At 34.4% G+C, this 27114-nt stretch overlaps 1 protein-coding gene across 2 annotated transcripts; it reads right to left on the bottom strand.

The window, feature by feature from the left end:
* Nucleotides 1–323: 323 nt before the first annotated feature.
* LOC125658753 (uncharacterized) lies at nucleotides 324–25115 on the bottom strand. 2 transcript variants are annotated; one of them, XM_048890147.2, is made up of 3 exons: nucleotides 24920–25115; nucleotides 10785–10868; nucleotides 324–2894 (listed from the first exon to the last, which is right to left on the bottom strand). In XM_048890147.2, exons 1-3 carry the CDS (start codon nucleotides 24960–24962, stop codon nucleotides 1963–1965), a joined length of 1059 nt encoding a protein of 352 aa, XP_048746104.2. In that variant the 5' UTR covers nucleotides 24963–25115; the 3' UTR covers nucleotides 324–1962. The 2 variants fall into 2 exon arrangements, with proteins under 2 accessions (XP_048746104.2, XP_056005098.1); XM_056149123.1 differs by lacking the exon at nucleotides 24920–25115 and adding an exon at nucleotides 11150–11255.
* Nucleotides 25116–27114: the final 1999 nt, after the last annotated feature.

Here is a 27114-nt window from a genome sequence, read left to right on the forward strand (position 1 = left end):
CTCGAGATTAAGACAATATGAAGGCAATGCTTGATAAAAACGGTTAAAATGCTCCAAAAAAGAGAAAATTTTAAAATAAGGTCATTTTCGCAGCAGGTATTTTAGTTGATGTCTTATATTGATAACCACGGTCTGGCGGCGATTAAACTGTGTATGAAAAACTCGTTATCACAAATGTAGTGATAATTATTTGTCCCAAAGCTTGTTTCTAGTCTTCACAATTATGAAGGTTTTTCAGCGGATATACCTCGAAAGAATCACAAAACTTCCGCATTGAGAGTTTGTTCACAGTAAATACATTTTTAAGTTCTAAATCAAATTAATCTGATGTTATAGTTTTATTGAAATAATTCAATGCTTTGTAAAATAAACATTAAATAGTGAATAACATACAGAAACATTACAATTTTTACATGCTGAATGTTTCATTGTTTATATGTCATGATACAGAGGATGGACGTATCATGATAAAGAAAATATGTATCACAGATTTAAGCCTTAAAACACGATATAACAAATAACAATTACAATGATCAAATATAAATCTACTCTAACGCACTATCAACAGTCTGTATTAAAGATGCTGGTCATAAATAAAATCCTGCACTGATCCCTGATGTTTTAATGTGTGGCTTTGAAAAATATTTCAATGCGTTTATATTTTGATCAAGTTTATGCTATATAAGACTGACTAAATCTTGTAGTATTTTGTAATGACGATTTGTCGATGGTTGTTCAGTTTCCTGGCTAAAATCTAGCAATGGAACAGTACAGTATTCAAACAACAAATAAAACTACAATAAAATGTTAGACATTTTTGTCAATGTTAAAACAACAATGTGTAACATTTTGAAGAGTCGGGCTTGTCGAATCTTGTAAGGGATTCAACGTGTACTATGATTTTTTATCTATCCATTCTGAGATATTTGATGAAATGATAGCTGAAATTTAATTGTATATTTTTGAAAATTAGCAACATACATGTATTCGTTAGGTTAATAATATTTTACATATGTTCAAATCATGAGAATTTTATGTTACACGTGCAATTATGATAAACTAGGAAACTACTGAACAAATATCTATGATATGAATAAATTGTAAATGTAGTTGTTTCTAAATTATCGAGATATACACTGTCGTTAAAATCTAAATTTCAAGAGCTTTCTTTTGTGTATTGCAACGTTCCACGGCTCAACTGGGACCCAACGTTAGTTAGTATCACCCACCGTGTAGTTCATCCGCTCTACTGGGACCCAGCGTTAATTAGTATCGCCCACCGTGCATTTCCTTAAGCGGTGTGAACAATACAAAGTGCTACATAATATACGAAAGTTTCTAAGAACAATAAATTAAAAAATTACACTCAAATTGCTGCATACACAAAACTGTCTACAAAACCAAAAAAGATCTTCATCGCAATTATAAGGTTTGATTAATTTTGTATAATTTACATATTAACAATAAATCTGATTTTTTGACACATGTCATCACAACATCAGCTTGTGTTCGTCCATTTTCCTCCGAAATATCTAGAAGCCTGATCCCATCTCTGGTGTTTCCAGGGGTTCATGTTCGCTCTGTTCTACATTCTGCATTGTTTACAGATTTAATGAAATGGCCCATTGTTCGTCATGGTTACCAGTTTCTTCCAAAATATAACAGAAAGAAGTTTGTTTCATAGAATTAAATGTAGAAATTAATTACATCGTCAATGTATGCGAATGGAATAAGGAATATATACATTGATTATTACTCCGTGTGACAAACATTTTTTTTTTTTTGCATTTCGATAATTTCAGGGAGGGCGACATCAAAACGACAAACTTGTGTTTATTTTCTTCTCTAAAATTATCAGTCTTAGTGTTTCATGAACACAGTCTCTATCCATTTGCGACTTCATCTTATCACTTTCTCTATTTCATTTCTAGTTCATTTAAAGATGGACTAATGCCACTTTCTTTATCCATTAAATACTCTATGTTTCCACTTCTTCACCTTCTTCCTCAGTGGAACAACATTTTCCGTATCGTCCGGAATGACGTCCGGCATGTGCTTTTTGTCGCTGTAGTAATTCAGAATATCTTCAATGTCTCTTGGTGTCAGATCAAAAGCCTCTTTGCCTTTCGACGACTTGCCGTCTGGTGACGTCCGTTTTTCATATGCGGGCGGGGGCGATGTCTTTGGTTTTGTCGGTGGTCTAGACAATTTGCTAGATGATCGGGAGTCATCTTGAAAATAATCCATGCCTCTGTTCACATCTTGGACCTTGTTTGTTTCCGCCATTCGAACATGTACCGGTGTCTTAATGAAACTTGTCTCCTCCTCTTTGTATTTTTCCTGAAGATTGTATTGTGTTTCGTGGGATTCTTCGATATCTTCCAATGGTAGGTCCTCGTGTTTTAATCGTGTTTGTTCATATGCCGGCGGTGGAGAGTTGTCCAGCGCTTTATCTTCATTGCTGTGTATACTATCTGCATAGACAGGGGACAATGCCCTCTCTGATTCAATGTTCTGCTTCTCCTGTGTTTCCTCTATTCCAGTACAACTTCCGGTGTCAGAAGTTAATCTTTCCCTCTTTTGCATTTCTTTTTCCAATTTTTTCCGTTTGACGTAGCGACAGCATTTGTGAATGCAATAAATAGAACTACATCCTCCATATATCAACACAATCAGAGGAAGCACTAAATACATAGCTCTGTTGTTTGGATCGGCGTAAAACTCCTCGATTGCGTTTGCATACTGTTTCGGAGGTGGTGCTGAATCATTGGATCGTTTCACACGAACGTGAATGTTTCCTGAGAGGGCTGTGTCGCTGTATTCGTTGTCTAACAATAAAAAGGACGAGTGTGATTGTTTCGCTCCAGTTGGATAAGCATGCCCAGGATCAGAGCCTGAAATATACAAATGTTTAATAATTGAAAAACCAATTTTTACGTATCTAAAACGCTTCTACTTCGTGATCATAAAACCTATTATAAGGAAGAGAAAAAATCGATACAGAAAACGGATTGCATACCGAAAATAAAAATAATGAACAAAAACAATTAATGAACAAAAACACCACAGCGTATTGATAAACTTACATAGAATTATTTTTGAATCTTTAACCTATTTTAAACATTGTAGGGATCCGGGTTATGATAGGTCCCCAGTACCCCTTGTTTGTCGTAAGAGGCGACAAGATGCAGCGGTCCTTCGGATGAGACCACAAAACCCGAGGTCCCGTGTCACAGCAGGTGTGACACGATAAAGATCCTTCCCTGTTCATGGCCATACGTGCCGAGCATATGTATAAATTTTCCAGCCCTTCACCACCAATGGTTACGTCTCCATATGAGTGAAAAATTCCCGAGAGGGAGTTAAACAATATACAATCAAACACTCAATCGAATGATTTTATTGGGGGTCAGAATGAAAAGGTGAAGATAACGATCGCGAACAGTGATCAATCTCATAACTCCCATAAGGAATACAAGACAGAGAGTTGGGTAAAACATTATGCTAACTATTTGAACTATAAAACATAAACCATTCTTCATCACAAGAGGTTCACATACCTTATAGGTCACCTGAGTATTAGTTAAAAGTATCACTAGTGCACAGGCCTTACAAATAGGTTGATGTTACAGGGGTTTCAAGAGTCTTGTTTAAAGACAGCATTTAGCAAATTTTATGGTCGTTATAACGATCTAGTTTGCCACCTCTACCTGTCATTTGGGTCAAATGCTGTCTGACGTGTTTCATATCGATTGTTAGACTGTTCTTTAAACACTGATTTTGACTACGTATTGCTCCGTTTGCCTGATCAAAATATAGAGTTCAGGGCGGATATGACCTGTTGATAGGGGATGCTTACTCCTCCTAGGCACCTAATCCCACCTCTGGTATATCCAGGGGTCTGTACTCTTAATTTGTTTTCTTTATAAAAGTAATGAAATTGATAACAGTTCGTTATCCTCGCCTCTTTTCATTAGACAGATTAGAACAAAAGTTCGTACAAACTATCCCTCGGTATTTTGTGAACCTGAAGTGATGAAAAAATTAGGAATATGTACTGGTTCCAGCTAACAAACTTGTAAAACATTGTCTTCGTATGAAAGGTGAAAATAACGAACAATGATCAATCGTTACAGCTCATAATTATAATTGCATTTTAAAAGAATATGGCTTTGATTCCACATTGAGTAATCCAGCTTATACTTGTAAAAATTCTTTTTTACGCAAACACAACCTGTCTTTAAGTTGAATGCTGTCCGACATGTTTCATATCAATTCTCAGGCCGTTCTTTACATTTGATTTTGACTACAGATTACCATTGTTTTCTTGATTAAGATATAGGACTCACAGGCGATGTTATCATTCAAAAGGAGATGTGATCAGTCAACAGGGGATGCTTACTCGTTGGCACCTGATATCCCCTCTTGTGTTTCCAGGGATCCTCGATTGTTCTGTTTTCGATCTGGTTTTCTTTTTAGGATCTATGAGAATGATTGATTTTCATTACATTCGCCTTCTTTGTTTATATCCCGGTCAACAAGACAAATTACTTTGAGTTGCCGCATCTATACTAAATCCAAACTAATTCCATACGTAAGAACACGATCTGCGTATGATTAATTTCTGAACCTTAGGATCTAATTCCACCTCTTATATGTTTGCCATGTTCTCGATTTGCATTAAATGTATTCATAGGAATGCATCACACAATCCATGCTTCTCGTTTTTAAAGTAGCCATCTTTTAAAGTACTGGTATTTAACTTTGGATACATTGCCTTAAGATTCCTTTTTATTTGAGGAATGAAAGACATATTCTTGAAACAATAAATGGTGAAAAATCAATCCCTGAATCAATAGATTTTTTAAGTTTGTTCGTATGGTGCTAAAGCGGTTTATCATGCAAATGCAAATCCTCCAATAAATGTCGGTGAAATACATTCAAACATTAATAATTCATAGAGAGATTCTGTTTAGAAAAAGATAAACTTTTTGATGTAAACAATGATCAGATGAACAATGTAGTTTTACAAATGGAACCAAGGATGGGTCATTAACTATTCATAACTTCTAATCAGGATATCCGTAGCTATGTTTTTATATTTTTGTTTTGTTCATGTCAATACCAAGCCATTGGTCAATTTCCAAGCTTTGCATTGCATTATTTACTCGTTCCATTGCATATGAAAAGGATAAAAAGAACATTAATAAATGTAATCACACACAACAAACTTCAACTTTTGGGGTGTTAATTGTCATCCATTATGGCTTTTTATCTTGTACGTTCAGACTGATTACACATATCCGATGACTTGGTTACACAAACAGAAACAATTTTGCGGTAACACTCATGATCATATGACAATCTTTAAAAGTTCAATGCTGTCGAATCACCGGGATTCCCGCCTTTCATTCCAGATCCTGTGACGTATCAAACGTAAGACGTAAAACAGACGTAGTGACAATCGGATCACGTGCTCGTCTTTTTCCGTAACCGGTAAGAAGATGCAGGGAGTCCCGATATTTAAATTGGCAAAAGTACTTCAGATTTTTTAAAATGAATTCTGTTGGAGATTATGGCAGACGATGAATTACATTTGAAGAGTAAGACCTTGATATTTTGTCAAAATGGACTAAGGGGTCCGTGTTTGCCCAACTATCTATTTTGTATTGCTTGTAGGAGTTATGAGATTGATCACTGTTCGTTATCTTCACCTTGCACTAAGAGTACTAGTATAAGAATAATAATATCAAAATCTCGTATAAGACCAGTTAAATGAGGATCAACATTTGATTTAACAACATTTGATTTACACCTCTTCTTGCAAATGTTATGACGCAACACGTCTATAGATTCTCTTTTACACCCGTTGATATTTTCATGAGGAAAGAAAATAAGGGGTTAGTAGAACATTAACTAAATCCTGTCATATCTTTGTTTGAAAGGGTTTTTGAGAAGTTTTGGAATTCAGTATGGACACGATAACTCAAATTCGTTGGTTCCATTGACTGCGAATATAAATGTATTTAAAACATATTTAAATCTTATGATTTTTAACATAAACAGTAGAAATTTGGAACTAATTCAAATGTTGTAAATTCGTAAATTTGGTTGATGTATTTCAAAAACAGAACATCGATCCTAAATTATGTTTGCATAATTTGCTTGAAAGTTTTGTTTCTTAGTTAATCATTAAAAATATGGTCCACAGTTCCCACTGTTCTATGTTTCATCTTTATATATATTTTAAGACAAGGCATTGCAACTGCTGTGTAATATTAAACATTGACAACATTGCTCTTTGGGATAAAACAAAAGTGTGCGTTAGTTGACGTTGTGTTGACGTTAAAGAACAGAACAAGTTTACGCGAATAAATCAAAAGGAGATTTTAAGTGTAAACGTTGAAATTTACATGTAACACACCACAGTTTAGTGACATACACTGTGGCCACTATTTTTCTTTTCATAATCCAATTTCAACGTACTAATCAATAGAATTAACAAATTCACAAAATTTAGATGCGACACGTTATATATTTCTAAGTTATGTAATGGCATGAGAGATGAAAAAGAATAGATAATTAGTTCCGAAAAGCTAACCTAAGGGAAGCACTCTCTGAGATTGATTTTCAGACCTTCGCCTGTACTTAATCAGTTGTAAAGGGGAGCAATTATTTAATATCTGGCGGTCAGATTTGTCGGTGGGAGCATTTAAAGAAGCGTATCCGGAAATGTACATAATTGATGTGCATCAAAAACTCACGAGCATTCCCAAGATCAAGCGTGGTGTCTTTTGGAAAGATTTTTAGTGCTCTATTTTCAAAAAGAGCACATTACAGTTGTTGATGAAATACGAATGCTGCATGTGAATTATAGAGTGAGTCTAGGGTGCTTCACGTGCAATCAATAATTACAATGATACATGGACATTAAAATCATCCGGTTTCATTACCTGCCATTATTGTATATCAATATTTGAACTTCACTTGTGTACAATGAACACTCCCCGAGTCGTTTTCGGAAACCTAGTTTAATACTGTGAATATATGATATTTGTCGTGTACCATTTTTGGAGGAAATCAATTGTTTGCTTGTTTGGCTTAGATCTGATTTCATTTTTATTTTTTTCAACTATGCATAAGTTAACCCATAATGATGGACATTTTGTGATACACTTGATTTAGCGGAAGGTATTTTTCACCAAGAGCGGTAAAAGGATTACATCACAATTAAATAAGTTTACAGTATGCTGTGCAGAATTTCACTTGACTTTTGAACTGCCAGTCCCTGCCTTCGATGGATTTTGAACAGTCCGTTTGATACTTTTATTATAAATATTTTCTTCCGTATTTTTGTATGTATTGCAAACAATGGCACATGCTATTTTGAGTTTTTAGATAGGTTTTATCATCGTATCAAAATATTTCATAAATGTGTGTACTATTCTATTCTATATCCTCAACAACGTACATGTATGAAATTGAAGATAACAAACAGTGATCAATCTCATAACTCCCATAAGGAATACAAAATAGAAAGTTGGGCAAACACAAACCCCTGGATATACCAGAGGTGGAATCAGGTGCTTAAGAGGGGTAAGCATCCCCTGTTGACTGGCCACACCCGAATTGAGCCCTATATATCTGGATCAGGTAAACGGAGTAATCCCTAGTCAAAATCACTGTTCCCAAGAACGGCCCAACAATCGGTATGAAACACTTCACACAACCTTTGACACAAAGATAGATTTTACATAGTTTCTCTTTATTTCCCTGATACCCAATGTGACATCAAAATATAAATACATGGTCAATTGTATATAATCAAAGTATACCGTAATACTGATATTGTTTTGCGTCCATATTTGCTAACGCATGTAAAGTAAAAAGTAAATGTGGACAAGAAAAAGTGATAAATCTCACAAATCCCACAAAGAATACAAAATCGATACTAGGGCAAACACGAACCCCTGGAAACAGCAAGTGGGATCAGGTGTCGACGAGAAGTAAACATCCACTGTTGATCGGCCACACCCATCGAGAGCCCTTGATCAGGTAAACGGAGTAATCCGTAGTCAAAATTAGTGTGTAAAATTGGTATGAAACAAAATTTCACTTGATGATAGGTTGTATTTACACATAAGACCAACATAAGGACCATGAAATATGGAGGGAACAATAGTAAGCACAGCTTAAAATCACCGTATTTGTTACACGTTACTACGATGTCAGAAATACAGTTGGTAGCTTAACTTTACCTTCATTTTCTGTCTGAAATAGCAGATTCCATATGTTCTACAAATTAATTATTCTTGATCAATCATATTTCATGTAATATCAATTAGTACGGGGTGGTTCTAATTTTCACTGTTTTGGTTGAAAATACATGTAAAGAAAATGGAATCATCCATGGAGTGAATAATACGACCCATAGACAACGACATCAAACCGGGACCACGCTTATATTAAAGACGTCTTAAGCCATGAATTGTATAACAACTTATGAGACTATTGTTTGAGAACACAATTCATTTGAATTGCATATGCAGTGTCAATCAATGAAATGTTACTTTCTATGTGTTTAGCTCAAAGTTCCTATACCATTTGTTTTTGCATCAAAGTTCCATTGATCGAAGTACTACTTTTAGTTTTAGAAGCAATACACTCCAAGACCGAAAAATGATCAGGTGTTCATAAATGATACTATTTTGAATTTAAAAAAAAGCCCAGTGATTGTTCCGATCGACTTTAAATCATAACGTTTTTGATGCATGCTTTATAGATACTCATTATGTGATGCAGTTTTGTACATATGGTGCTCAGTTTTGTACATATGGTGCTCAGTTTTGTACATATGGTGCTCAGTTTTGTACATATGGTGCTCAGTTTTGTACATATGATGCTCAGTTTTGTACATATGGTGCTCAGTTTTGTGTACGGTGGATATGTTTCCTTTCTGTATTTTGAGCAGTATTTACTGGTTGCATTTAATTTGTGATATGAAAAGTGATTCCAGAGGTTACTTTATTTGTGAAAATTATATTGTAACTATAATTTACACAACATGGGGAGATCCGTTTGATATACTGCCAATAGAACTGTAATTTACAATCATGGTGAAATCCGTTTAACATACTGCCACTAGAACTGTAATTTATAAAAGTTTGTAAGTGTTTACAATATCATTTCATCAGAATATTGTCATATTTTGATCAATAAACTTTTCTTTCAATATAGATTGGGTTTGTATATTTTGATGTGTAGGTCTGGAATGAGGAGAGATAAAGAACCTTTATGCACATCATTTATTGGGATTCTACCTAAACCATGAAAAGGGGAAGATAACGAACAGTGATTAATCTCATAAATCTTGTAAAAACGCAAATCTAAGAGTAGGACAAATACGGCCCTCTGGAAACACCAGTAGTCCGCCGTCTTCTTGTTATACGACATCCATTTGGATAATTTAAAGTTTAAATAACGTTACAAAATGCATCAATTTATGATTCGTTGACTTTCCGTAAAGCATAACAAACAGTTAAATGAAGATAATGAACAGTGATCAATCTCATAAATCCTATAAAGAACTAAAAAAATCGAATGTAGGACAAACACGAACCCTTGGAAACACGAGAGATGGGATTTGGTGCCTAGAAGGAGTAAGTATCCCCGTTGACTGGTCACACCCGCGTTGAGTCATATTTCTTGATCGCGTAAACGGAGTAATCCGTAGTCAAAATCAGTAAGAACAGAAGGGCCTAACAACTGTTCGAAACACTGGACGTTATTCGACGTAATGACATGCTGTACAGTGTATTTGTAAAGTAGATCATTATAACTAGCATATAATTTGCAAAGTGCTGAATGTAAAGGAGACTTAAACAAGATGTGTTTGTGAAACACAAATGCCCCCGATAATGGCCAATTCCGAAGATGGCCAAGGTCACAAGGGCAAATATCTTGGTACCAGTAGAAAGATCTTGTCAAAAGAAATGCTCATGTACAATATGAAAGCTCTAATATTTACCATTTAGAAGTTATGACCAATGTAAAAAAAAAAATCAAGTAGGTCAAATGTCAAGGTCAAAAGGTTCAATACCAACGGAAAGATCTTGTAACAAGGAATACTCATGTGAAATATCAAAGCTCTATCTCTTATTGTTCAAAAGGTATTAGCAAGGTTAAAGTTTTCAAAAAGTAGGTCAAACTCCAAGGTCAAGGTCACAGGGTCAAAAATGTTGGTACCCACGGAAAGGTCTTGTCACAAGGAATACTCATGTGAAATATCAAAGCTCTATCTCTTACTGTTCAAAAGGTATTAGCAAGGTTAAAGTTTTCAAAAAGTAGGTCAAATTCCAAGGTCACGGGGTCAAAAATGTTGGTACCCACGGAAAGGTCTTGTCACAAGGAATACTCATGTGAAATATCAAAGCTCTATCACTTACTGTTCAAAAGTTATTAGCAAGGTTAAAGTTTCAGACAGAATGACAGAACGACAGAATTACAAAATGACAGAATGACAGACAGGACAAAAACAATATACCCCCCGATCTTCGATCTCGGGGGCATAAAAATACCACAGAAATATACTATGTGTTGAGCATGCGCAGTTTTGGTAATCAATCAACACTAACTTAACATACTATGGAACCCAAAAATTACCACCGCAATGATGAGTTGACTTTTCAAAATTAAAACTTAGTATGAATCGAAAAAATGAATTAAATGGATAAAAGATGGTCATTGGTTCCATTCACAAAGGTAATAAATATGGGATAACTTACCGATGATCAGGTAGAGAAGACAGCACGACCATTGAAGACGGGTAGGGGTCCTGACTGCCCAGTCTAACCATTGACACAGTGCTCCTAAAATATAAAAATGTACATCACGTGATTACCTAGCCGAACCACTGACACATTACTCCTAAAATATAAAATGTACATCACGTGATTAACTAGCCGAACCACTGACACATTACTCCTAAAATATAAAATGTAACTAGCCGAACCACTGACACATTGCTCCTAAAATATAAAATGTACATCACGTGATTAACTAGCCGAACCACTGACACATTGCTCCTAAAATATAAAATGTACATCACGTGGTTAACTAGATATTGCCACGTTCATTGTATAACATTTACGTTTCCAATGATCCTTGTAATGATAGTCTCGTGAATGTGTTGCAGTTTTCAACAATGCGCGTATGAATCTTGGTAAATATAGTACGTCCATTTTAACGATTGGGAATTCCGACAAAAATAATTAAAGAAAATAAATTTCACTTTTGAAATTACATGAGAGTATGAACTGTGATACTTCATGCCGGCATACTTTACGAAGCGCGTTATTTATTTCTTACATAGATTCTGCACACTGCTAGTCTTGACCCAATTACACAAGATATTTGATCAACAATATTTCATTTTATAATTTATTGAAAATATCGACTATTTCAATAAAAATTTTATCCTGCTGTCATTCGCAGAGAATTAGTATACATAATTTAGGGACACAACAGTGTCTTGTTTCTAACGATAAATGATTCCTCGTCATACGGAGCACCTGATGAGTATCAAACAAAAGACGAGTGATGGATACTTTTAGTAGCGTGGATAAGTTCATATCGGTCATCGAATCAATGATCGGGTTTCTCATCTACTCAAGCCATTGTCTCATTTTCTGTTCACAAGGGAAGAATAATCACTTTGTTTTCGATCATTTCAACCAACAATAAAATACAATCTTTTGTCTCTAAGCAACTCAAACTTCTTGTTTTGCTTCTGAAGTGAGGAAGTATGGTGGGGTTTTCCAATAAATCTATTCAGATAACATAAAATGTCTTGCACTGGACATCAGTTAAATTACTTAAGGAAACTGGTTTCTTTGAGATTACTGTACCATCATTTTAGGCACCCCCCCCCCCTTTGATCATACCTTTAATTAGTTCATGTTAATTTCAAGATGAAACCAAAATATCAGATTGATAATGAAGATTAATGTGTTTTATTATTCCGCTGATACGGCTAATCACAATGATCATCTTCTATTTTGAAGCTTTTTCAACAAACATCATAATGCATGCATGTATGCAAAGCCCATTAGCAATAACAGAGTGCAGCATGGAATGCTAATACCATATTTACCTCTAAAATGATGCGGAAATACTGGGAAAGATTCCTCTAAAGTTTAACAAGATATTTGATTTAATACATGTATTTACATTTCCAATGTTTTTACTTTCAATATCCCTACATATTGTAACGATAGCCATTTCCTCATAAATGTGTTCAATGCACGGATGAATCTTGATACATGTACATATAATACGGCTATTTTAAGGGATTGAAATATTCCGACAGTATTGACTATAGAAAATAAATTTCCGTTTTGAAAATACATGAGGATATGAATGCAACACTCCGTACTAACGCGCTTCGTGAAGTATGCTGGTGTGAAGCGTCGCAGGTCATGTCCATATGGCTTTCAAAAATGAAATTTATTTCATAAATGTATACGTGTAGACCACATACATTAGTGTTTGTATACTGTGTAGAACACTTACATTAGTGTTTGTATACTGTGTAGAACACATATTAGTGTTTGTATACTGTGTAGAACATTCACATGCATTAGTGTTTGTATACTGTGTAGAACATTTACATTAGTGTTTGTATACTGTGTAGAACACATATTAGTGTTTGTATACTGTGTAGAACATTCACATACATTAGTGTTTGTATACTGTGTAGAACACATACATTAGTGTTTGTATACTGTGTAGAACATTCACATACATTAGTGTTTGTATACTGTGTAGAACACATACATTAGTGTTTGTATACTGTGTAGAACACTTACATTAGTGTTTGTATACTGTGTAGAACACATACATTAGTGTTTGTATACTGTGTAGAACACATACATTAGTGTTTGTATACTCTGTAGAACACTTACATTAGTGTTTGTATACTGTGTAGAACACATACATTAGTGTTTGTATACTGTGTAGAACACATACATTAGTGTTTGTATACTCTGTAGAACACTTACATTAGTGTTTGTATACTGTGTAGAACACATACATTAGTGTTTGTATACTGTGTAGAACACATACATTAGTGTTTGTATACGTTTAGAACATTCACATACATTAGTGTTTGTATACTGTGTAGAACACATACATTAGTGTTTGTATACGTTTAGAACATTCACATACATTAGTGTTTGTATACTGTGTAGAACATTTACATACATTAGTGTTTGTATACTGTGTAGAACTTTTACATACATTAGTGTTTGTATACTGTGTAGAACTTTTACATACATTAGTGTTTGTATACTCGTTAGAACACATATATTAGCGTTTGTATACTGTGTAGAACACTTACATTAGTGTTTGTATACGTGTAGAACACATATTAGTGTTTGTATACTGTGTAGAACATTCACATGCATTAGTGTTTGTATCCTATGTAGAACACATGCATTAGTGTTTGTATCTGGGTTTTCATGCATGACATTAACAGGCTCGGAAGCTTTATCTAATTACGGAATCTTTGTCCAAGCTGTTGGTTTTATGGGGGCATATAAACAATGGAAACGTTGCGTGATTTTTATGCAAATAATTATGTCTACGTATCTCTTATAATACATATATTATTAAGAGTTTTATTCTTCACATTTATATTTTGTAATATAGAAGTTAATGTCCAGCTAAGAGGTCAGTGGGGTTCATTAGGTCACTGTCTTTATCGAGAAATAAAACATTGAAAAAAGCATAGGTATAGTACTGACACCCCCCCCCCCCCAATACAATTTTGGTTGATGTAGATATCAAAATACCCATTATTCTGGTTGCGTTTTTATATCATTCAATCTGTACTGATTGCCCCGAACGACTGTCAGCTAACGCCGATCTGTGTAAATAATTGTCCCAGTGGCCCTGCGAGTTTTGCAATGAATTTATATGTTAAATGCAGTTCTCAAAAACAAAGACAAATGTAATCGATAAATGAATGCTGTAACAACTGGATATGATGGTGAATATTGAAATATTGATTAGACGATTCTGTCTGGGTGACGAGGAAACAAATAATTATAGGATAATGGTATCACAATTTCGATTTCAAGAGCTTGTTATGACATAACAAATAGCTCGGATAATGAATGTGCTGTATAATCCACTAGATGATTGCACTTCTTATTTCCAGATGAATAGAAAGAGTTTATGTTACATTGATTGGCAATTAAAATTTGGATAGGTGTAAATTTTGATTACATACACACCATTATTTAAATCCAAAAAGATGCTAAATATATTCGTATGTTTTACGATATTTAGAAACATTTTTGGGTGGTTTTTTTAAAAGATCAAATACGTAATGTTCGTGTCTTTAATATCAATTTTTGAAAAATATAGAAAAAACCCAATTAGTCTAATTTGCAGAATAAAGAAATGATGAAGGATTGGGTATATGGATGGCGAGAAACAGAGGAGGAAAATTTGACCTGGGCACATTTCAGCTTTTTAATGAACAAGTGGAATAGGACACGAACTCGATGACTCGTTTTACCCTCTATCTACAATATTTCGCAACCGGAAGTTCTCAGATTCCCGATCCCTTCACCACGACAAAACTAAGACCTTTAACTTGGGTAGTGACTTTCCTTTACCAAACAACCAGCATTACAAAAGCCACAGATCCTTTGAACATGGCCTTCAAAAAGGAGTTCCCATATGACAGTGGGTTCTTTCACGATAAAGAAACCCAACAATTACGGCCTAAGCGTCACGCATTGGTCAAAGTGTGAGATAGACTTTACCCATGTGAGACAGCCATGTGAGATTTTTCTGTCTCACACTGCTGCGACGTCATTTGATTGTGACGTCATATATTTTCTATGATGTACGTTGCACGGTGAAGATTTACGTTACACGATGAAGCAAAAATATTTTGCATTGTTATCTTTAAATTTTAATGTATATAGCTTTCTGTTGGACAACCCTGGGTTTTTTAGTTTACACTTACATTGTCAACCATTTTCGGGAATGCTCTTTCTGCCTATCTAATTAGTTTTTGCATCGAAGTTCAAATGAAGATTTTGATAATTTAGAATTTTCTCAAAGCTCCTAAATATATGCACTAAACTGTAGGTAAAATGTGAGAAAAATAATCCTTCATTATTTACTCGTGTGGGATAGGGAAATTCCACCTCTGGAACAAGATTCGCTGTCTAGGACTCGGCAAAGCCTCGTCCTAGACTGCGAATCTTGTCCCCTCGGTGGAATTTCCCTATCCCACACTCGTACTAATGAAGGATTCTATTAATATCAGAGGAGGAATTCTCAAAGGGACGTAAAAACAACTGGCAAAACATGTCATTTCTCTGATCTAAGTGGATAAATGAATCTGAAGTACATCAATAATAGATCCTAAATATTTTGAAATCAATACTTCATTATTCCAGAACTAAGTCAAAGTAAATTTTCCTTTTATGAGTGAGAAGAGAATCCCATATGGTTTGTTCTAGATGAATAATTTCATCTGGCCTGATAGCTTGATGATTTCAGCCATTTTATTTAGTAAATTTAATATGATTCAATAAAAATAGAATATTAGCATTATAACCACTGCATTCGGAAAATTTGAAAATTTGCACAATCTGATTACCATGAATATCAAGTAAAAAATGTGGTGTTAAGTGAGGTTAATTAGCAGACTAATTCTTTAAATTGGAAACACAACATACATTGCTAGGTCTGTTAAATAAAGGCTGAGAGAGAATTACGAAAAGATAAGGTTTCCCCTTCCATCTAGTTTCAAAATCATTGTCATCATTTTTGTAAATTGATTTTTGGGTTTCATGATAATTTTAGGTAGAATATTAAAAAATGAACACTCAAATCATTGTCAGTGCATCATGCTATAAAAATCTGATATTCTAAGCTCATGAAAAGGTAATTTTGAATATCCTGTTTTTCTCGAGCATATCCAAAATATCCTCTATTTTTTGCATATATGTTTAGAGTCATTCGTACTATATGTTACCTTTTACTAATGAAAATATTTATCTTATCTATCATACTCTTAATATAAACTTTATATATCCATTTAACCACCAAATACTGAATTTTTATCCATGGAGGAAAATGTTCCGGAAAAGAGACATCATAATTTAGTTAATCAAGACATTGACTCTGATATCATATTTCAAATATTTTTTCAAAATGGATTTTATGATATTGTTAAACTAATACCAACATAAATCGCCAAAACGTATTCAGAAATCAATGAAGGAAAACATTCCAAAAGGAAAGAAGCTATCTAAAATGATTGTCAGAAGGTTAGCCACAAAGTTTGGGGTGAAAGACACGACGATCCCGGACGACCATTTGAGGATATCAAGGACCAAAAAAAAATCACCAAAAGGACCATAGTTTCGGAACTTCCACAGAAACGTATCATCAGGACGTTTTCAGAGAGAAATGCGGACAACACAAATATTTCTATTAAATATATAATTTCTAAAATACGATATGAAAATGACACCCGACAAGATTTTCAATTATGTAATACGTCAAAGAAGTGGATATTAAATACTAACTTGAATTTGCAAGATGGATGTTTCAGTATGGGAACGACATCTCTCAGAAAATTTGGTTTTCAGGTGAAACACATTTTGACTTGGATTGTTGGACGAACATACAGAATGTGTGAATCTGGTCAACTGTAAAACTAGATTAAGCCTCTATATCCCCAGAAAGTAACGATGTGGGCTGCGTTAAGTAGTCAAGGGGTATTGGTCCTTTCTCTTCTAAGGAGAAAGATTAAATCAGTGTGGTTAACTTAGAGTCTTTTCTACACTCATTGAGATTTGATTATTTCCTACCAAGAAAGTATGCTGATCGACGGTAAAAACCGTTTGGTTTAACAGGATGGAGAGACAGCCCACACTTTGTTTGTAGTTTTAACAGGATGGAGAGACAGTCCACACTTTGTTTGTAGTTTTAACACGATGAAGACACAGTCCACACTTTGTTTGTAGTTTTAACAGGATGAAGACACACTCCACACTTTGTTTGTAGTTTTAACAGGATGGAGAGACAGTCCACACTTTGTTTGTAGTTTTAACAGGATGGAGAGACAGTCCACACTTTGTTTGGAGTTTTAACAGGATGGAGAGACGGTCCACACTTTGTTTGTAGTTTTAACAGGATGGAGAGACAGCCCACATATTGTTTGTAGTTTTAACAGGATGGAGAGACGGTCCACACTTTGTTTGGAGTTTTAACAGGATGGAGAGACAGCCCACACTTTGTTTGGAGTTTTAACAGGATGGAGAGACAGTCCACACTTTGTTTGTAGTTTTAACAGGATGGAGAGACGGTCCACACTTTGTTTGTAGTTTTAACAGGATGGAGAGACAGCCCACACTTTGTTTGTAGTTTTAACAGGATGGAGAGACAGTCCACACTTTGTTTGTAGTTTTAACAGGATGAAGACGCAGTCCACACTTTGTTTGTAGTTTTAACAGGATGGAGAGACACACACTTTGTTTGTAGTTTTAACAGGATGGAGAGACAGTCCACACTTTGTTTGTAGTTTTAACAGGATGGAGAGACGATCCACACTTTGTTTGGAGTTTTAACAGGATGGAGAGACAGCCCACACTTTGTTTGTAGTTTTAACAGGATGGAGAGACAGTCCACACTTTGTTTGTAGTTTTAACAGGATGGAGAGACGGTCCACACTTTGTTTGCAGTTTTAACAGGATGGAGAGACAGTCCGCACTTTGTTTGGAGTTTTAACAGGATGGAGAGACAGTCCACACTTTGTTTGTAGTTTTAACAGGATGGAGAGACGGTCCACACTTTGTTTGTAGTTTTAACAGGATGGAGAGACAGCCCACACTTTGTTTGTAGTTTTAACAGGATGGAGAGACAGTCCACACTTTGTTTGTAGTTTTAACAGGATGGAGAGACAGTCCACACTTTGTTTGTAGTTTTAACAGGATGGAGAGACGGTCCACACTTTGTTTGCAGTTTTAACAGGATGAAGACACAGTCCACACTTTGTTTGTAGTTTTAACAGGATGGAGAGACGGTCCACACTTTGTTTGCAGTTTTAACAGGATGGAGAGACGGTCCACACTTTGTAGTTTTAAACTGATAGAAGAAGACATTTGGGGACAGATTTATATAATTACGGATAGAGTTGGGTCTTCTCATTCGCCAGACCTCAACCTTTTTTTCTGTGTGGGTTACTAAAAGACAGGGTCTACAATCCTAAACCCCGGGTACTGCATGAACACAAAAAGAATATCAAGCTTCGAATGAAAGGAGTACCCGTCTCAGCAAACATTTTTGCTAAAGACCCCTTTCATTTGAAGTTTCTAATGTAAAGCTTAAAGTACACCTGTCCCCAAAAGATGCGACAGTGCATGAATGGTTAAATTCCTGACCGCTGCTAAGGGAAAAGCAAAAACACCAACATTTGTATTTTCGCCTCGGAAAATAAGATAATTTCGTCAATCCTTAGTAATAGAAAGAAAAAAGAATTTTTCACTCGTATGGTGACCATTGCTGGTGAAAGGCTGCAAATATGAATAAAGAATTGCAATTTACAAATGCTTCGAATGGTATGAATATAAATAGTAAGCCCAGCGATGTTGACACGTGATGTTAAGCAGGAACTTGGGGGCAGCAGCCCCCGACAAGTCAAGTCAAGTAAAAAAAAAAAAAAAAAAAAAAAAAAAAATAAAAAAAAAAATATATATATATATATATATATATATATAAGTAAAATGGATAATACAGTATTGGCTATTGTAGAATAGGAATATTTTTTTCTCTCAATCCAAACTTATTGTCGCAGTCGTGACAGGTTTTCCCATCCAAATTCATTTATTTACAGAGAATCACTTCTCTTACGTAAGCACAAACAATGTTTCAATATCAGGGGTATTTCAACGCAAATGAGCTGTTCATTTTGTTTACATCAATACCATGACGTGTAATTTGAATACTCATGAGAATTAGATAAAATAATGCACATGTTATAATCACCTAAACAACAGATTCTATGTTTATTTTGGAAAATAAACTGTATGTATTTCTGCATTATTTTACCATTGATAATTTAAATCTTTTTTAAAAAAAAAAAGCACAAGGAATTCATCTAAATGCTGTCTGACGTGTTTCATACCAACAGTTGGGCGGTTCTTTATACACTGATTTTGACTACGGATTATTCCGTATACCTGGTCAAGATATAGAGTTTACGCGGGTGTGACCGGTTGATAGGGGATGTTTACTCCTCCTAGGCACCGGATCCCACTTCTGGTATATCCAAGGGTCCGTGTTTGACCAACTCGTAATTTGCATTCCTTATACGAGTTTTGAGATTGATCACTGTTCGTTATTTTCGTTATCTTCACCTAATCACATAGTAGACCAGATGGCTAAACTTTACGGCATTGTCACGACTCTCTTACGAGCATTGCTAAAAGTATAGCAAACACAGAACTGTGAAGGACTGAAAGGGTAAAGGAAGAAAGAGAAAAATGAGAACACGACACGTTAGAACGATGGCAGAAAGAATATTTTCACTTAAGGGATTCAAAAGGAAACTTTACAAAGAAGCAAAAGTATCCTACCTACCACGACAATAAGAGAACGTCTCAGGAGTTAAACAGCGAAGAAACATTCACTAACAAAAACTCAAAAACAAAAACGACTGCAGTGGACTCTTGAGCATAGGAAGTGAACACAAAAAGACCGGGGAAAATGTTTATTTTCTGATGAACGTATCTTTAAAACACAATGATTGGAAAGTCAGTCGTTGCAAGATAGCGCTGAATATGCCTTTCAAACAACCTCTGAAGTTATCGCCTGTACGTAAGAGGCTCATGTGCTTTAACGGCCACCCAAGTCTTATACAACTTAAATGTGTTGCTGGTCAGCTTTCCAAGAAACAGAAGATATTTTCTCATTACAATTTTAGATTTTCCTCAGAACCATGGCTAACGATGTAAGACGAACTAATCGCACAACGCGCGATTTACTATCAACAAATCGTTCCATGCACGGTGTATGACGGACAAAACGGTTGTCGAAAAAAAATAAAACATACAAACCGCAAGAGGGACTTACAAAACACACGGCAGCTGTACATGTATATATCTCACGGACAAATAGAGCAGTATTGAAATGCATTTATGTAATAGCAACCTTTGATAGGTTCATAGTTACATTATCAGAAGCTTTCTCTATAACATTATGCGGAATGGTCATGCGAACATAGTCTAGATTTCTTTCTGGAATGTGTCAAACATTTAACGTATTCTCCTCAGTCTCCAAGTAAAGCCACCCGGACTGTTGTGGAAACAAAGGGAGAAATAAGTGCCTATTGAAAATGGACTTCGCCGCCCCGACACGATTATGATTTAGTAATTAGTGGAATAAAAAGACATTGATTTCGTCTTGGAGCGCATTCATTGTTCCACGAGCAAATGCCTCACGTCAGAATGATTCGTTAAAATATCGAAATGTTACATTTATTTGTCTCTATTATACCGGGGATTATTTCATTTCATGGTGGTCACAAAATTATGAGAAAACATTAATTGAAATATATATCATCCTTTGTCTCTATAGTTCTTACAAATTTCCTCTCCTACAAACACACGTTTTATACTCCAAGAATCCATATTTTACATTTCACATCTCAGTAATCAGTTTAGTTTTGAACATTGCCTTGACATTTCTCTCTCGATATGTTTTGATTTCAGACTGTTAATTGATCCCCTTCCCTTTGTATTTTGTGTCCTACATGTAAATTTGTATTTCACAAAACACTCTCATGATCAAACGCGAAACAGGTGGACATTGTTTATTGATGCTAGGTATAAAACGTGACCGTCACGTGCAACGTATCGCTCGGCATTTGAAAGGACAGTCAAATATTTTTCGAATGAGACATTGAAAACCTCGCAAATCAAATAATTGTCTATGTGTGCGTTTATTATTTTTTTTCAACAAAACCTGATTCTATTAACCAATATCGTATAGAAACATGTGAAACGAGATTTTACCTGATTACACGGGTAAAACCACCATTTTCCTAACGAAGTTCCATCCTCCTGTGACGTCAAGATTTCGCAAAGTCAATGATTTGATAAGATTTATGCATGACAGGAACATAAATTTTGTTGGAATCTTTTTCAATAGTTATTGTGAAAAATCTTGTTAACCATAAAATATTTCAAAAGTCTAAGTTATATATAAATAATCAATTAGATGTTTCAAAATATTGAATCCAAGGGCAATAACTCTTTTATCTTTAAATTATTTATCAAGTCCATTATGCTATAGATTTCCTTTATTTTTCACAAATATTTTGTATATTTTTAAAGAAACAGTTTCATGAAATTATTATGAATACTATTACATCGTTACAACCTGTTTTTGTGAAACTTTGATGAGGTGCTTAAGGAAAATTGCAATTTTCTGACGTTGATAACAGGTATATTGTGCTAATTGATAAAAAAAATTATTATCAATAATACCGCAACATACTTTATTTTATAATTTTTATTTGCTACCAAGATATATTATTTGATGAATCAGCAATCAAATATAAGATTGAACCTATAATTCTAGAAGGGTGAAATTATCTTAAGACATTATTCAAAGTCATTTTTAAATAAATCAGACAGATTAAGGAGTTTGAAAGAATACGCAATCTTTATAGTTTAGTGTGTAGAACATAATATCTATAGGTATATAACTATTTCATTGTAAATTAACACTATGTAGAGTACACAAATTCCCAGGTTAGTACAACCATACAAGTACGTACATTTGTAGTTTATGGCAGAAAATCCTTATAATATAACATATATTCTCAGATTAATAATAGGAACCCAACAGATCATTTAGAACTTTCTATTCTATTCTCTTTTGATTAAAGCAGTTTTCAACAGTTTAGCCACTAGACTTAACACTGTTTTATATATCAATACAAGTGACGATATCATGTGATTTAACACTGTTTTATACATGAAAGGCGAAAATAACGAACAGTGATCAATCTCGTAACTCCTATAAGCAATACAAAATAGATAGTTTAGTAAACACGGACCGCTGGACACACCAGAGGTGGGATCAGGTGCCTTGGAGGAGTAAGCATCCCCTGTCGACCGGTCACACCTGCCGTGAGCCCTATATCCTGATCAGGTAAACAAAGTTATCCGTAGTCAAAATCAGTGTGCCAAGAACGCCCTAACAATCGGTATGAATTAACACGTCAGATAGCATTTGACCCAATGATAGGTTGTATTGACGAACTAGATCGTTATAACGACCATAGAATTTGTGAAAAGCTGACTACAATCGAGACTGTTGAAACCTCTGTACCATCAACTTGTTTATCAGTAGCTTGCCTCGATTTAAAAATTGACTATATGCAGAACCAGTTCTTGCTTATCGAATCAGTTGAGAGATATAAACACCATATGCAGGTGATAATGGAATATCGCTACATAAATATGGGACGTTGACGATGGAGAAGCTGAAATCATATCGTTTGTCATACAGTTGAGTTGTCAGTTTGCCGTTAATGTCTACTTTTAATAAAATATCTAAGTATGAAGCAGAAGTGGACAACTCTGTGGTGTCTTTTATTTCGAGCTCACAGGGATATATCGAATCGACATATGAATGAAAGTTATTATTGTTAATAGACAAAACGTCGTCGATATATCTAAATGTCGAATTGAAGGCCACCGCAAGAATTTTTTTTTTCTCGCGTAGAAGTTTTTGAATAAATTCTGCTTCATATGAATATGCAAACAGGTCAGCTAACAAAGGAGCACAATTCGTGCCCATGGGAATTTCAACAGACTGTTGGAAGACCTGATCACCAAAGACCACGACGACATTGTCAATGAGGAACTCTAGCATATTTTTTATTTCAACTTCAGAGTACTTGTGCGTGGAATCAGAGTGGTGTTTAACAAAGTAAATTTTTGGATGACTGATCATGAGATATGAATATTTCCTTTTTCCATTTTTGTTGAAGAAGCAACTGTCTATGATGTCAAAAACTCTAGTCTTTAATTTATCGTGAGGAATTGTCGTGTATAGTGTTGAAAAGTAATAGGTTTTGATGTTATTGATTTGGGAAAAGTTTTGCGATTTCAAGTTTACTAAAAGTTCTTTAGAATGTTTTAAAATCCACATTTGATTAACACCACTTCTGGCATATGTAGTCGCACAGTAAGTTTGAAGTTTCTCCTTCACAGCTGTTAATATTTTCGTGAGGAGCAAAGTAGGGGCTTGGTAGAGCACTTACTGGATCCAGCAATGTATCTTTGTTTGTAAGGGTTTTTATGTAGTTTAGGAATCCAGTATAGGTACGGTAACTCATATTCATTCGACCCATTGACTGGGATATTAAATGTGTCTAAAACTGAAGCATGATTTTGAAGAATTTCATCTTTTGAAAGGGTAGTTGGAGTGTATGTACGATTACCAAAAGTGGAATTAATGCCAAGTTCGTTTAAAATACAGTTGTAATAGTGAGCCTTACACACAAAGACAATGTTGTTACAAGCTTTGTCAGCTGGAACCAAAACATATTCCTCATGTGACCTATCTAATTCTTATACCACTTCTGGTTTACTAAACACAGAAGGATAGATGGTACGTACTTTTGTTTTCATATGTCTAACGCGGGATTTTAATATTCCTCTTATCCTTTTAACCCATTCACGTGACGATATTATATGATTTAACACTGTTTTCTACATAAATTCACGTGACGATATTATATGACTTAACACTGTTTTATACATCTATACACGTGGCGATATTATATGATTAAACACTGTTTTCTACATAAATTAACGTGACGATATTATATGATTTAACACTGTTTTCTACATCAATTCACGTGACGATATTATATGATTTAACACTGTTTTCTACATCAATTCACGTGACGATATTATATGATTTAACACTGTTTTTTACATCAATTCATGTGACAATATTATATGGTTTAACACTGTTTTATACATCAATTCATGTGACGATATTATATGATTTAACACTGTTTTATACATCAATACACGTGACGATATCATATGATGTAACACTGTTTTATACATCCATACACTTGACGATATTATATGATTGTTTTATACATCAATTCATGTGACGATATTTATATGATTTAAAACTATTTTGACTTTTATCACTAAACTTTATTTCGTAATCAAAAAATGTAGAGCATTTTCAAAATGCCTTTTTGGACATAAGACGTAACAATATGTATAGGGACTGCTTCTTCGCCAAACGCTTGGCGGTACGGATCTTGCGGCAAGCATTGGTCTGAGTTGATAGTTGTTCACCCAACAGGTGGTGATGTCTTAATGAATGAAAAATTCTTGAAGGGAAACAAATTAGTACTGATATATAGCCTATCCACATTGATAGTAGTACCAAAATTATTTACTTATGATTATTTATTTTCTGTTTCTTACTATAAAAAAGTTTGAAAAAGGTGCGCAAAAATTTTGGAACAGAGGAATTCTGTTTCCACAAAATGGATTCAAACTTTCCGCACAATAAATATATATTGGTATAAAACTTATCAAAATCCAACATTATAATTAAAACTTCTAGTCTGTTTAATTCATTACTTTAACAGAAGTCAGGACAAACCAAAAATTAAATAAATAGATAAATAATAATTAAAAAAAAAAAAAAGACAAAAAAAATAAATAAAAAAATATAAAAAAAAACACACCAAAAAACCAAAACACAATAAAGCAACAAACAAAAACAAAACAAAACAATAAAATAAAAATATAAATATGTAAAAACAAAAAAAACCAGTCAGCCTTACCTCCCACTCTCCGCAGTGTTGTATGCATCCTAATTGCAATCATTTTAGCGACTGAAATTCACCACACATGGTAGAAGATTTCTTCTGTCGTTCCTAGAGAGATCTGTGTGATCCCCGTCCCGATCACCCGTGTGTTGTCACTCCAGTATTGATGAATCGACTGGCGGCGTGATCACGAGGCATGAAGCGGAACCGCTATATCGATCACTGCTGGTGCTGAGGGAGGAATTAAATTCCGCTATTGATGACGGAGCCGGTGATTGTGTTGAGGAATATCGTCATTTGTATTGTGTTACAAGTGTCATGTTTTATTGTCTCACAGTATCATCGTCATGTTTTGTTGGGGTTTTATCCCGGTTTTTTTTTTTTTTTAAAACATTTATGGGGTGAATACTAAGTAAATACCGCGGTACTTAAAACAGGGTTGTTCTGTTTTTGTATACTCTATATATAGCATGGTATATTTCAATAATTAAGTCACCCGTAAGAGAAAACTGTCCATTCTTAATTTATGCACAGTCATTCTTAACTCAGTGTATTATCACCGTTACCTTAATGTACTAGTCTTAAACATTGGAAACTAGAATGCTGCTGATGATAAAACACAAAATATATTTTGTCTGAAAAACTCTACAGTAATTAATGAAAGAAGAACAATTTCTTATTTTAATTCACATTTACACATGCATATCAAGCATTTGTTAACGAAGTCCTCTTTCTGGATCAAAATTCCAATGAGGAAGACGCAAGTCCTAATCTCAAGACCCTAAACTGAGAATGGGCTTAAGTTTGAATTTCGAATCCATCCAACGTTTGAAATAATTTTCATAAACAAATGCAATTTTCAGTATATGTTTTCATTTTAATTTTTTTTATATAAACCAGCACTTTTTTGACATATATATGTGCTAGAAAAACCTTAAGGTATAAGTAATAAAATTTTGACTAAAGTCTATTTATAGTTTATGGCCGTAAGGCCTGATGCAGTGTTTTAATTTTAACCACCTGTGAATTTCAGTAGATGCATAAGCAGAATCTTTTTTTTCAACAAGAAGCATGACTTTTCATTCTCTTCATACACGTTGTACATGAATAATGATGGATCCATAATATGAAAGTTTGAAGTTAAATTCCAGAATATTTCCTCGTTTTAGATCAAAATTTAAATGAGAAAAACATATTTCTTAATGCAATGTTAATTTTACTAGATGCACAGCTAGCAAAATCTTTGTAAGGACAAGAAATGCAACTTTTCATTCCTTTTTGTCTATATATCTTTGAAATTTTTGTATGTTATATATCTCCGTGAAAAGTGTCGTAGATGTATTGCATATATTATATCTATATAATATAATTGCTATTATAAACATGTTAATATTTATTACATAAAAAACACAACAAGGAGGAGGTCTGCCCTCATGTACTAGAGCTGCCATTGAGGGGTTGTGTATGGACTGTATTCTACGTCAGGCGTTATGGTAACCTTCAGAAATATATGTGTATATTCTTTATTTATATTTTGCCTATTGATACATAATATATGTGTTGTCCATTAATACAATTTATATTTTAGATGAATATAATTACATGTATATGAGGAAAAACCAAACCAACCCCCCCAAAAAAAACAAAAACAAAAAACAACCAAATACCAAAAAAAAAAAAAAAAAAAAAAAAAAAAAAAAACCTGATATTTTGATACAAGTTCATTTTATAGAATGGTTCATACTCATCGCATGTATGCATTTTTGTTCAGAATTTGTCATGAAAACTATAATATGCATGTTAATTCAATTTTTTTAAGACAGATAATATGTAGAGTATATACATGTACATCAAATGTATATTATTTCATATTGTTGTTATATGGTAATAAAATAATACACATTCACCCCCCCCCCCCAACTTTTCATTCCTTTCACCCTCTCTCCGTCATCTGAATCTGCCACATTCAGTGAATCATTTCTCTCATCCTCTCTCCGTCATCTGAATCTGCCATTCAGTGAATCATTTCTCTCACCCTCTCTCCGTCATCTGAATCTGCCACATTCAGTGAATCATTTCTCTCACCCTCTCTCCGTCATCTGAATCTGCCACATTCAGTGAATCATTTCTCTCACCCTCTCTCCGTCATCTGAATCTGCCACATTCAGTGAATCATTTCTCTCATGATACCCTCTATGTGGACTCTTTAT

The sequence above is a fragment of the Ostrea edulis genome, chromosome 9 (assembly GCF_947568905.1).
Source record: "Ostrea edulis chromosome 9, xbOstEdul1.1, whole genome shotgun sequence".
In the NCBI taxonomy this organism is placed as follows: domain Eukaryota; kingdom Metazoa; phylum Mollusca; class Bivalvia; order Ostreida; family Ostreidae; genus Ostrea; species Ostrea edulis.

Excerpts from the sequence above, each read along its gene's own strand:
- LOC125658753 (XM_056149123.1), bottom strand. The coding sequence starts at position 11,240 with ATGGACGTACTATATTTACCAAGATTCATACGCGCATTGTTGAAAACT. Across the intron at positions 10,869-11,149 it reads TTACAAGGATCATTGGAAAC|GAGCACTGTGTCAATGGTTA; the intron begins GTAAATGTTATA and ends TTTATATTTTAG. Across the intron at positions 2,895-10,784 it reads TCTTCTCTACCTGATCATCG|GCTCTGATCCTGGGCATGCT; the intron begins GTAAGTTATCCC and ends TGTATATTTCAG.